We start from the raw sequence: 12,833 nt of genomic DNA, 5'->3' as shown, positions 1-12,833 counted from the left end.
CATGTTTTCCTCTCTAGTCACCTGGTGAGGTGTTCTGGGGTCTGGAGGTCTGTTTTCCTGGATGGTCACCTGGTGAGTGTTCTGGGGTCTGGAGGGCTGTTTTCCTGGATGGTCACCTGGTGAGGTGTTCTGGGGTCTGGAGGCATGTTTTCCTCTGTTTTCCTCTCTAGTCACCTGGTGAGGTGTTCTGGGGTCTGGAGGTCTGTTTTCCTGGATGGTCACCTGGTGAGTGTTCTGGGGTCTGGAGGGCTGTTTTCCTCTGTTTTCCTGACTAGTCACCTGGTGAGGTGTTCTGGGGTCTGGAGGCATGTTTTCCTCTCTAGTCACCTACCTGGTGAGGTGTTCTGGGGTCTGGAGGCATGTTTTCCTCTCTAGTCACCTACCTGGTGAGGTGTTCTGGGGTCTGGAGGCATGTTTTCCTGTCTAGTCACCTGGTGAGGTGTTCTGGGGTCTGGAGGCATGTTTTCCTGTCTAGTCACCTGGTGAGGTGTTCTGTGGTCTGAAGGGCTGTTTTCCTCTCTAGTCACCTGGTGAGGTGTTCTGGGGTCTGGAGGGCTGTCTAGTCACCTGGTGAGTGTTCTGGGGTCTGGAGGGCTGTTTTCCTCTGTTTTCCTGACTAGTCACCTGGTGAGGTGTTCTGGGGTCTGGAGGACTGTCTAGTCACCTGGTGAGGTGTTCTGGGGTCTGGAGGGCTGTCTAGTCACCTGGTGAGGTGTTCTGGGGTCTGGAGGGCTGTCTAGTCACCTGGTGAGTGTTCTGGGGTCTGGAGGGCTGTTTTCCTCTGTTTTCCTGACTAGTCACCTGGTGAGGTGTTCTGGGGTCTGAAGGGCTGTTTTCCTGTCTAGTCATCTGGTGAGGTGTTCTGTGGTCTGAAGGGCTGTTTTCCTCTCTAGTCACCTGGTGAGGTGTTCTGTGGTCTGAAGGTCTGTTTTCCTGGATGGTCACCTGGTGAGGTGTTCTGGGGTCTGGAGGCATGTTTTCCTGTCTAGTCGCCTGGTGAGGTGTACTGGGGTCTGGAGGCATGTTTTCCTGTCTAGTCGCCTGGTGAGGTGTACTGGGGTCTGGAGGGTTGTTTTCCTGTCTAGTCACCTGGTGAGGTGTTCTGGGGTCTGTTTTCCTGGATGGTCACCTGGTGAGTGTTCTGGGGTCTGGAGGCATGTTTTCCTGTCTAGTCACCTGGTGAGGTGTTCTGGGGTCTGGAGGCATGTTTTCCTGTCTAGTCACCTGGTGAGGTGTTCTGGGGTCTGGAGGCATGTTTTCCTGTCTAGTCACCTGGTGAGGTGTTCTGGGGTCTGGAGGCATGTTTTCCTCTGTTTTCCTCTCTAGTCGCCTGGTGAGGTGTTCTGGGGTCTGGAGGGTTGTTTTCCTCTCTAGTCACCTGGTGAGGTGTTCTGGGGTCTGGAGGGCTGTTTTCCTGTCTAGTCACCTGGTGAGGTGTTCTGGGGTCTGGAGGCATGTTTTCCTCTGTTTTCCTCTCTAGTCACCTGGTGAGGTGTTCTGGGGTGTGGAGGGTTGTTTTCCTGTCTAGTCATCTGGTGAGGTGGTCTGAAGGGCTGTTTTCCTGTCTAGTCACCTGGTGAGGTGTTCTGGGGTCTGGAGGCATGTTTTCCTGTCTAGTCACCTGGTGAGGTGTTCTGGGGTCTGGAGGGCTGTTTTCCCTCTGTTTTCCTGGATGGTCACCTGGTGAGGCGTTCTGGGGTCTGGAGGCATGTTTTCCTGTCTAGTCGCCTGGTGAGGTGTACTGGGGTCTGGAGGGCTGTTTTCCTGTCTAGTCACCTGGTGAGGTGTTCTGGGGTCTGGAGGCATGTTTTCCTGTCTAGTCACCTGGTGAGGTGTTCTGGGGTCTGGAGGTCTGTTTTCCTGGATGGTCACCTGGTGAGGTGTTCTGGGGTGTGGAGGCATGTTTTCCTGTCTAGTCACCTGGTGAGGTGTTCTGGGGTCTGGAGGTCTGTTTTCCTGTCTAGTCACCTGGTGAGGTGTTCTGGGGTGTGGAGGGTTGTTTTCCTGTCTAGTCATCTGGTGAGGTGGTCTGAAGGGCTGTTTTCCTGTCTAGTCACCTGGTGAGGTGTTCTGTGGTCTGGAGGTCTGTTTTCCTGGATGGTCACCTGGTGAGGCGTTCTGGGGTCTGGAGGGCTGTTTTCCTGTCTAGTCGCCTGGTGAGGTGTACTGGGGTCTGGAGGGCTGTTTTCCTGTCTAGTCACCTGGTGAGGTGTTCTGGGGTCTGGAGGTCTGTTTTCCTGGATGGTCACCTGGTGAGGTGTTCTGGGGTCTGGAGGCATGTTTTCCTCTGTTTTCCTCTCTAGTCACCTGGTGAGGTGTTCTGGGGTGTGGAGGGTTGTTTTCCTGTCTAGTCATCTGGTGAGGTGGTCTGAAGGGCTGTTTTCCTGTCTAGTCACCTGGTGAGGTGTTCTGGGGTCTGGAGGTCTGTTTTCCTGGATGGTCACCTGGTGAGGTGTTCTGGGGTCTGGAGGCATGTTTTCCTCTGTTTTCCTCTCTAGTCACCTGGTGAGGTGTTCTGGGGTCTGGAGGGTTGTTTTCCTGTCTAGTCACCTGGTGAGGTGTTCTGGGGTCTGGAGGGTTGTTTTCCTGTCTAGTCACCTGGTGAGGTGTTCTGGGGTCTGGAGGGTTGTTTTCCTGTCTAGTCACCTGGTGAGGTGTTCTGGGGTGTGGAGGGTTGTTTTCCTGTCTAGTCATCTGGTGAGGTGGTCTGAAGGGCTGTTTTCCTGTCTAGTCACCTGGTGAGGTGTTCTGTGGTATGGAGGTCTGTTTTCCTGTCTAGTCACCTGGTGAGGTGTTCTGGGGTCTGGAGGGTTGTTTTCCTGTCTAGTCACCTGGTGAGGTGTTCTGGGGTCTGGAGGGTTGTTTTCCTGTCTAGTCACCTGGTGAGGTGTTCTGGGGTGTGGAGGGTTGTTTTCCTGTCTAGTCATCTGGTGAGGTGGTCTGAAGGGCTGTTTTCCTGTCTAGTCACCTGGTGAGGTGTTCTGTGGTCTGGAGGTCTGTTTTCCTGGATGGTCACCTGGTGAGGCGTTCTGGGGTCTGGAGGGCTGTTTTCCTGTCTAGTCACCTGGTGAGGTGTTCTGGGGTCTGGAGGCATGTTTTCCTGTCTAGTCACCTGGTGAGGTGTTCTGGGGTCTGGAGGGTTGTTTTCCCTCTGTTTTCCTGGATGGTCACCTGGTGAGGCGTTCTGGAGGCATGTTTTCCTCTGTTTTCCTCTCTAGTCACCTGGTGAGGTGTTCTGGGGTGTGGAGGGTTGTTTTCCTGTCTAGTCATCTGGTGAGGTGGTCTGAAGGGCTGTTTTCCTGTCTAGTCACCTGGTGAGGTGTTCTGTGGTCTGGAGGTCTGTTTTCCTGGATGGTCACCTGGTGAGGTGTTCTGGGGTCTGGAGGGTTGTTTTCCCTCTGTTTTCCTGGATGGTCACCTGGTGAGGCGTTCTGGGGTCTGGAGGCATGTTTTCCTCTGTTTTCCTCTCTAGTCAGTCACCTGGTGAGGTGTTCTGGGGTCTGGAGGCATGTTTTCCTGTCTAGTCACCTGGTGAGGTGTTCTGGGGTCTGGAGGCATGTTTTCCTGTCTAGTCACCTGGTGAGGTGTTCTGGGGTCTGGAGGGCTGTTTTCCTGTCTAGTCACCTGGTGAGGTGTTCTGGGGTCTGGAGGTCTGTCTAGTCACCTGGTGAGGTGTTCTGGGGTCTGGAGGGTTGTTTTCCCTCTGTTTTCCTGACTAGTCACCTGGTGAGGTGTTCTGGGTTCTGGAGGGTTGTTTTCCCTCTGTTTTCCTGGATGGTCACCTGGTGAGGCGTTCTGGGGTCTGGAGGCATGTTTTCCTGTCTTGTCACCTGATGAGAGGTGGGGTCTGGAGGGTTGTTTTCCTGTCTAGTCACCTGGTGAGGTGTTCTGGGGTGTGGAGGGTTGTTTTCCTGTCTAGTCATCTGGTGAGGTGTTCTGTGGTCTGAAGGGCTGTTTTCCTCTCTAGTCACCTGGTGAGGTGTTCTGTGGTCTGAAGGTCTGTTTTCCTGTCTAGTCACCTGGTGAGGTGTTCTGGGGTGTGGAGGCATGTTTTCCTGTCTAGTCCCCTGGTGAGGTGTTCTGGGGTCTGGAGGGTTGTTTTCCTGTCTAGTCACCTGGTGAGGTGTTCTGGGGTCTGGAGGGTTGTTTTCCCTCTGTTTTCCTGGATGGTCACCTGGTGAGGCGTTCTGGGGTCTGGAGGCATGTTTTCCTGTCTTGTCACCTGGTGAGGTGGGGTCTGGAGGGTTGTTTTCCTGTCTAGTCACCTGGTGAGGTGTTCTGGGGTGTGGAGGGTTGTTTTCCTGTCTAGTCATCTGGTGAGGTGTTCTGTGGTCTGAAGGGCTGTTTTCCTCTCTAGTCACCTGGTGAGGTGTTCTGTGGTCTGAAGGTCTGTTTTCCTGGATGGTCACATGGTGAGGTGTTCTGGGGTCTGGAGGCATGTTTTCCTGTCTAGTCGCCTGGTGAGGTGTACTGGGGTCTGGAGGGCTGTTTTCCTGTCTAGTCACCTGGTGAGGTGTTCTGGGGTCTGGAGGCATGTTTTCCTGTCTAGTCGCCTGGTGAGGTGTTCTGGGGTCTGGAGGCATGTTTTCCTGTCTAGTCGCCTGGTGAGGTGTTCTGGGGTCTGGAGGGTTGTTTTCCTGTCTAGTCACCTGGTGAGGTGTTCTGGGGTCTGGAGGCATGTTTTCCTGTCTAGTCATCTGGTGAGGTGGTCTGAAGGGCTGTTTTCCTGGCTAGTCACCTGGTGAGGTGTTCTGGGGTGTGGAGGGTTGTTTTCCTGACTAGTCACCTGGTGAGGTGTTCTGGGGTCTGGGGGGCTGTTTTAATTGCCTCTAACTGTCACTCACACTAACCGGTAGTTGTCTTCCAGGCCCAACACCTACCACTCCAGTCTGCAGGTGAGCTGGGACCTCAACACAGGAGTGTGTCACACCGTCGGGGTCGGTGACCTCACTGAGGTCAAGGGTCAGACCAGGTGAGACATCTCTCTCTCTCTTCATATCTCTCTCTCATTTTTTATTTCTCTCTTCATATCTCCCTCTTCTCTCCTGTCCTGTAGTGGCAGTGTATGGAGTTCGTACAGGAAGTCTTCATATCTCCCTCTTCTCTCCTGTCCTGTAGTGGCAGTGTATGGAGTTCGTACAGGAAGTCTTCATATCTCCCTCTTCTCTCCTGTCCTGTAGTGGCAGTGTATGGAGTTCGTACAGGAAGTCTTCATATCTCCCTCTTCTCTCCTGTCCTGTAGTGGCAGTGTATGGAGTTCGTACAGGAAGTCTTCATATCTCCCTCTTCTCTCCTGTCCTGTAGTGGCAGTGTATGGAGTTCGTACAGGAAGTCTTCATATCTCCCTCTTCTCTCCTGTCCTGTAGTGGCAGTGTATGGAGTTCGTACAGGAAGTCTTCATATCTCCCTCTTCTCTCCTGTCCTGTAGTGGCAGTGTATGGAGTTCGTACAGGAAGTCTTCATATCTCCCTCTTCTCTCCTGTCCTGTAGTGGCAGTGTATGGAGTTCGTACAGGAAGTCTTCATATCTCCTCTTCTCTCCTGTCCTGTAGTGGCAGTGTATGGAGTTCGTACAGGAAGTCTTCATATCTCCCTCTTCTCTCCTGTCCTGTAGTGGCAGTGTATGGAGTTCGTACAGGAAGTCTTCATATCTCCCTCTTCTCTCCTGTCCTGTAGTGGCAGTGTATGGAGTTCGTACAGGAAGTCTTCATATCTCCCTCTTCTCTCCTGTCCTGTAGTGGCAGTGTATGGAGTTCGTACAGGAAGTCTTCATATCTCCCTCTTCTCTCCTGTCCTGTAGTGGCAGTGTATGGAGTTCGTACAGGAAGTCTTCATATCTCCCTCTTCTCTCCTGTCCTGTAGTGGCAGTGTATGGAGTTCGTACAGGAAGTCTTCATATCTCCCTCTTCTCTCCCGTCCTGTAGTGGCAGTGTATGGAGTTCGTACAGGAAGTCTTCATATCTCCCTCTTCTCTCCCGTCCTGTAGTGGCAGTGTATGGAGTTCGTACAGGAAGTCTTCATATCTCCCTCTTCTCTCCTGTCCTGTAGTGGCAGTGTATGGAGTTCGTACAGGAAGTCTTCATATCTCCCTCTTCTCTCCTGTCCTGTAGTGGCAGTGTATGGAGTTCGTACAGGAAGTCTTCATATCTCCCTCTTCTCTCCTGTCCTGTAGTGGCAGTGTATGGAGTTCGTACAGGAAGTCTTCATATCTCCCTCTTCTCTCCCGTCCTGTAGTGGCAGTGTATGGAGTTCGTACAGGAAGTCTTCATATCTCCCTCTTCTCTCCTGTCCTGTAGTGGCAGTGTATGGAGTTCGTACAGGAAGTCTTCATATCTCCCTCTTCTCTCCTGTCCTGTAGTGGCAGTGTATGGAGTTCTGTACAGGAAGTCTTCATATCTCCCTCTTCTCTCCTGTCCTGTAGTGGCAGTGTATGGAGTTCGTACAGGAAGTCTTCATATCTCCCTCTTCTCTCCTGTCCTGTAGTGGCAGTGTATGGAGTTCGTACAGGAAGTCTTCATATCTCCCTCTTCTCTCCTGTCCTGTAGTGGCAGTGTATGGAGTTCGTACAGGAAGTCTTCATATCTCCCTCTTCTCTCCTGTCCTGTAGTGGCAGTGTATGGAGTTCGTACAGGAAGTCTTCATATCTCCCTCTTCTCTCCTGTCCTGTAGTGGCAGTGTATGGAGTTCGTACAGGAAGTCTTCATATCTCCCTCTTCTCTCCCGTCCTGTAGTGGCAGTGTATGGAGTTCGTACAGGAAGTCTTCATATCTCCCTCTTCTCTCCTGTCCTGTAGTGGCAGTGTATGGAGTTCGTACAGGAAGTCTTCATATCTCCCTCTTCTCTCCTGTCCTGTAGTGGCAGTGTATGGAGTTCGTACAGGAAGTCTTCATATCTCCCTCTTCTCTCCTGTCCTGTAGTGGCAGTGTATGGAGTTCGTACAGGAAGTCTTCATATCTCCCTCTTCTCTCCTGTCCTGTAGTGGCAGTGTATGGAGTTCGTACAGGAAGTCTTCATATCTCCCTCTTCTCTCCTGTCCTGTAGTGGCAGTGTATGGAGTTCGTACAGGAAGTCTTCATATCTCCCTCTTCTCTCCTGTCCTGTAGTGGCAGTGTATGGAGTTCGTACAGGAAGTCTTCATATCTCCCTCTTCTCTCCCGTCCTGTAGTGGCAGTGTATGGAGTTCGTACAGGAAGTCTTCATATCTCCCTCTTCTCTCCCGTCCTGTAGTGGCAGTGTATGGAGTTCGTACAGGAAGTCTTCATATCTCCCTCTTCTCTCCCGTCCTGTAGTGGCAGTGTATGGAGTTCGTACAGGAAGTCTTCATATCTCCCTCTTCTCTCCTGTCCTGTAGTGGCAGTGTATGGAGTTCGTACAGGAAGTCTTCATATCTCCCTCTTCTCTCCTGTCCTGTAGTGGCAGTGTATGGAGTTCGTACAGGAAGTCTTCATATCTCCCTCTTCTCTCCTGTCCTGTAGTGGCAGTGTATGGAGTTCGTACAGGAAGTCTTCATATCTCCCTCTTCTCTCCTGTCCTGTAGTGGCAGTGTATGGAGTTCGTACAGGAAGTCTTCATATCTCCCTCTTCTCTCCTGTCCTGTAGTGGCAGTGTATGGAGTTCGTACAGGAAGTCTTCATATCTCCCTCTTCTCTCCTGTCCTGTAGTGGCAGTGTATGGAGTTCGTACAGGAAGTCTTCATATCTCCCTCTTCTCTCCTGTCCTGTAGTGGCAGTGTATGGAGTTCGTACAGGAAGTCTTCATATCTCCCTCTTCTCTCCTGTCCTGTAGTGGCAGTGTATGGAGTTCGTACAGGAAGTCTTCATATCTCCCTCTTCTCTCCTGTCCTGTAGTGGCAGTGTATGGAGTTCGTACAGGAAGTCTTCATATCTCCCTCTTCTTCTCTCCGTCCTGTAGTGGCAGTGTATGGAGTTCGTACAGGAAGTCTTCATATCTCCCTCTTCTCCCGTCCTGTAGTGGCAGTGTATGGAGTTCGTACAGGAAGTCTTCATATCTCCCTCTTCTCTCCCGTCCTGTAGTGGCAGTGTATGGAGTTCGTACAGGAAGTCTTCATATCTCCCTCTTCTCTCCTGTCCTGTAGTGGCAGTGTATGGAGTTCGTACAGGAAGTCTTCATATCTCTCCCTCTTCTCTCCTGTCCTGTAGTGGCAGTGTATGGAGTTCGTACAGGAAGTCTTCATATCTCTCCTCTTCTCTCCTGTCCTGTAGTGGCAGTGTATGGAGTTCGTACAGGAAGTCTTCATATCTCTCCCTCTTCTCTCCTGTCCTGTAGTGGCAGTGTATGGAGTTCGTACAGGAAGTCTTCATATCTCTCCCTCTTCTCTCCTGTCCTGTAGTGGCAGTGTATGGAGTTCGTACAGGAAGTCTTCATATCTCCCTCTTCTCTCCTGTCCTGTAGTGGCAGTGTATGGAGTTCGTACAGGAAGTCTTCATATCTCCCTCTTCTCTCCTGTCCTGTAGTGGCAGTGTATGGAGTTCGTACAGGAAGTCTTCATATCTCCTCTTCTCTCCTGTCCTGTAGTGGCAGTGTATGGAGTTCGTACAGGAAGTCTTCATATCTCCCTCTTCTCTCCTGTCCTGTAGTGGCAGTGTATGGAGTTCGTACAGGAAGTCTTCATATCTCCCTCTTCTCTCCTGTCCTGTTGTGGCAGTGTATGGAGTTCGTACAGGAAGTCTTCATATCTCCCTCTTCTCTCCTGTCCTGTAGTGGCAGTGTATGGAGTTCGTACAGGAAGTCTTCATATCTCCCTCTTCTCTCCCGTCCTGTAGTGGCAGTGTATGGAGTTCGTACAGGAAGTCTTGTGTGAACACAGTGATGAAGTGGCTGGTTCCGGAGAGCAGCTCTCGTTACATCAACCGCATGACCAACGAGGCCCTGCACAAAGGTACACACGTTATATATATATATATATACACAGTGGACAAAACATCAACCGCATGACCAACGAGGCCCTGCACACCACATATCCACTACCATATCCCATACCCACTACCATATCCCATACCCACTACCATACCACGATCATACCACATACCATACCCACTACCATACCCACTACCATATCCCATACCATACCTACTACCATACCCACTACCATACCACGACCATATCCACTACCAGATGCTTTTGGAAGTGGTGTAGGAGCCTCTCTTTCCTCTGGTTTAAAAAACTATATCCAAATTCCCCAGGGCAGTGATTGGGGACATTGCCCTGTGTAGGGTGCCGACTTTCCGATGGGACATCTGTGGTCACTAAAGATCCCATGGCGCTTATCATAAGAGTAGTGGTGTTAACCCCGGTGTCCTGGCTAAAATCCCAATCTGGCCCTCATACCATCACAGTCACCTAATCATCACAGTCACTAAATTCATCCCCCCTCCTCTCCCCTGTAACTATTCCCCAGGTCGTTGTGGTAAATGAGAATGTTTCTCAGTCAACTGACCTGGTAAAATAAGGGGTAAATTAAACACTCTTTATGTAAATTAATTCTTCAAATCTGTTTGTCCCCCTCTCTTCTGTCTAGGTTCCTCTCTACAGGTGTTGGCTGACAGCGACCGGAGTACCTGGATCATACTATGAGGGACAACAGAGGGGTGTCCTGACACCAGAGGCTCGGACTGTCACACACACCCATCCACACACCTACACACATACAGCAAGCCTGTTTAGCTGCTACAGTAACAGTCATAGGATCCCTCTCAAATGGCACCCTATTCCCTCCTATTCCACCCTATTCCCTCCTATTCCACCCTATTCCCTCCTATTCCACATGTGGTGCACTACGTTTCCATTATGCCTGTGGTGAGAAGTCGTGCTCTATATAGGACCTTCAGACTCCACTCTGGACCTGGAAACCAGTTCCACTGTTCCCCTCTAATCAGGGACTGATTTAGACCTGGGACACCAGTTCCACTGTTCCCCTCTAATCAGGGACTGATTTAGACCTGGAAACCAGTTCCACTGTTCCCCTCTAATCAGGGACTGATTTAGACCTGGAAACCAGTTCCACTGTTCCCCTCTAATCAGGGACTGATTTAGACCTGGGACACCAGTTCCACTGTTCCCCTCTAATCAGGGACTGATTTAGACCTGGGACACCAGTTCCACTGTTCCCCTCTAATCAGGGACTGATTTAGACCTGGGACACCAGTTCCACTGTTCCCCTCTAATCAGGGACTGATTTAGACCTGGAAACCAGTTCCACTGTTCCCCTCTAATCAGGGACTGATTTAGACCTGGGACACCAGTTCCACTGTTCCCCTCTAATCAGGGACTGATTTAGACCTGGGACACCAGTTCCACTGTTCCCCTCTAATCAGGGACTGATTTAGACCTGGGACACCAGGTGGGTGTGCAATTAATGATCAGGTAGACCAGAAAGCAGGCTCCGGACTTCGTAGGGTCAGAGTTGAAAACCCCCGATTTAGGGAATAGGGTGCCATGTTGTCATGACTCAGTTACGACATGTCGCCAACGTGAATCTGTGCACCTGCCTCTGTGTGTGATGTTGTAGGATGGAAGAAACGAGGCATTGTGTTTTCCACATGTTCTGTTTTTGTTTGACGATATAATGTAACATAATTTGCACCCAGAGCTGGACTGAACAAAGATGATTTTACTGTGGGTTTTTAGTTCGGTTTGTTTGGTGTAATTTTCCGTTTTATGACTGTGAGAGAGAGAGATGTTGTGTGGTCCTCATGCCTATGATTCTGCTGCTGTTCACACAACCTAAAGGCCACTCCTCTAAACCAGCTTTGTCCAGTTCGATCTGGTTTGATCCAGGTCTGTCTGACTGCAACAGGGCCTACACATGAACCGGAACCAATCCTGTTATTTGTCGCTCTGGAGGGACTGACGTTCCCCCTAGGTACAGATCTAGGATCAGCTTCCCCTCCCCCAATCCTAACCTTAACCATTAGTGGGGGGAAATGTTAAACTGACCGCAGATCAGTGTCTAAGGGCAACTTCACCATCGACAGATTTCTTCTTGGATTGCGTCCAACATGGCTCCCTATGTAGTGCACTACGTTTTGTCCAGAGCCTCATAAGCTCTCATAGGACTTTGGTCAAAAGTAGTGCACTACATAGGGAATAGGGTGTCAGTTCAGATTGTCCCCTTTATAAATGTATTTGTATGTGATGGAGTTAACTTTCCCAGATTTACTGCCTAGTCCTTCATCCCAGGAATCTTTTTTTAGGAAAGTTACAACCCTAGATGGAGCAGAGGCTTATGGGAAATGTAGTTTAAGCAAGCCTGTCATTATCTGGCTGTATTTTAAGATTGGAAGGAGAGAGCATGGTTCACTTGATTATTTTTTGATAAAAATAAATTGAAAGATTCACCTTGCGTGTGGCTGTTTTTCTGTGTGTGTGAAGGAGAAACACAAAGTTCTGTTTTAAGAGACTGAAGAGGGGAAACACTGGTAAAGTATTTAATGGCTGAAGGTGGGCTGGTATCACGTCTTTATATGGCAACGACTGAGTACTGATAAACTACAAACTAGTCACAGAGATTCAATACAAAGGTCTACAAAACATATACTAGATATCTTGTGATTGTACAATAGTAATACAGTAGCTAAATACTCTGGATAGTACATCAAAATATGCTGCACATACTGTTGAAATAAGGCCATAATGGTTGAATAAATATATGATAGTCAAAGTAACATTTCAAATACACATTCACTGATCTGTTCTGACTTTTTGCTGATTCTATGAGCTGGCAGTTACGGTTGCCATGGATACAACGTTGCATGTGACTTCTGACCTTGTTGCCCAATCACAGATTAGAGATGTTTCTGTGAAGGTCTGTATCCTACTGGTGGGATATGACTTTACTGTTGTGTGTGGATGAATGACGATGGAGGGACAAATGAATGGGATAGAAACAGGATGCATTATGGCTGCCCTCTCTCTTATGACACTTCATATGCCTGCTATAAGTCATAATACATTACCAAAGAGAGAGGAACAAATGTCAGATTGCACAGGTTTTGAAACACTTTATTAATCAGATCTAATTAAAAACACAGGTTGTCTTCGAAATGGCACCCTATTCCCTATATAGTACACTACATTAGACCAGGGCCCTATTCCCTATATAGTACACTACATTAGACCACTACATTAGACCAGAGCCCTATTCCCTATATAGTACCACTACTATTAGACCAGAGGCCCTATTCCCTATATAGTACCACTACATTAGACCTACTTTAGACCAGGGCCCTATTCCCTATATAGTACACTACTTTAGACCAGAGCCCTAGTCCCTATATAGTGCACTACTTTAGACCAGAGCCCTAGTCCCTTTATAGTGCACTACTTTTAGACCATAGGCACTACAATCCCTAGGGCTCAGGTCCAAAAAGTGCACTATACAGGGAGCCATTTGTGATTCAACCACCAGCGTTGTCTCGCTCTACAAGGCACAGGTCATCTCTTAGTTGGCCAAATAATAAAAATACACTAAAACGTACCTTTCTGAATGCTGTCCTGTATGGAACTACACCCCCCATCCTCTACACCACATCAGGACTCCACTGTTAGAGCGTCTGACTGATCAAGACCCCTTCAGTCTCCGTTCACGGAGGGATATTAACATATTCATACTTAGACTCTTTGATGAGCCGTCCTGAATGCTGCCCTGTTGAAGTACCGATGGGGACACACTAAGTGGTTGTCTAAGAGGTCAGTGAACATCATCAGGACTGAAGACCGACAGCTGTAACAACTCTACACCTGGCTCGGGCAAACGCAGTAAATCTCTCTCTGGCAGTCAGGACAGTGGGTGGGTAAGGTGAGGACAGAAGACCG

At 49.6% G+C, this 12,833-nt stretch overlaps 1 protein-coding gene and 1 long non-coding RNA gene across 3 annotated transcripts in view; one reads left to right on the top strand and one right to left on the bottom strand.

The window, feature by feature from the left end:
- The window catches only part of dcaf15 (DDB1 and CUL4 associated factor 15), a 48,965-nt gene extending 37,609 nt beyond the window's left edge, over positions 1-11,356 (top strand). For both annotated transcript variants that reach the window (XM_065001091.1, XM_065001090.1), the window contains exons 11-13: positions 4,868-4,972; positions 8,783-8,898; positions 9,538-11,356. In XM_065001091.1, coding sequence (XP_064857163.1) covers positions 4,868-4,972; positions 8,783-8,898; positions 9,538-9,593 — 277 coding nt within the window. In that variant the 3' untranslated portion in view covers positions 9,594-11,356. The remainder of the gene's footprint in view (positions 1-4,867; positions 4,973-8,782; positions 8,899-9,537) is intronic.
- Positions 11,357-11,423: 67 nt separating this feature from the next.
- LOC135560057 (uncharacterized) lies at positions 11,424-12,339 on the bottom strand. Its single transcript, XR_010458664.1, has 2 exons — positions 12,228-12,339; positions 11,424-12,125 (listed from the first exon to the last, which is right to left on the bottom strand). It is a non-coding gene; the product is annotated as an uncharacterized LOC135560057 (long non-coding RNA).
- Between the last annotated feature and the right edge of the window lie 494 nt (positions 12,340-12,833).

This window comes from Oncorhynchus nerka, linkage group LG15 (genome assembly GCF_034236695.1).
Source record: "Oncorhynchus nerka isolate Pitt River linkage group LG15, Oner_Uvic_2.0, whole genome shotgun sequence".
Classification (NCBI taxonomy): Eukaryota; Metazoa; Chordata; class Actinopteri; order Salmoniformes; family Salmonidae; genus Oncorhynchus; species Oncorhynchus nerka.
This window is presented reverse-complemented; position numbering and strand designations above follow the sequence as displayed.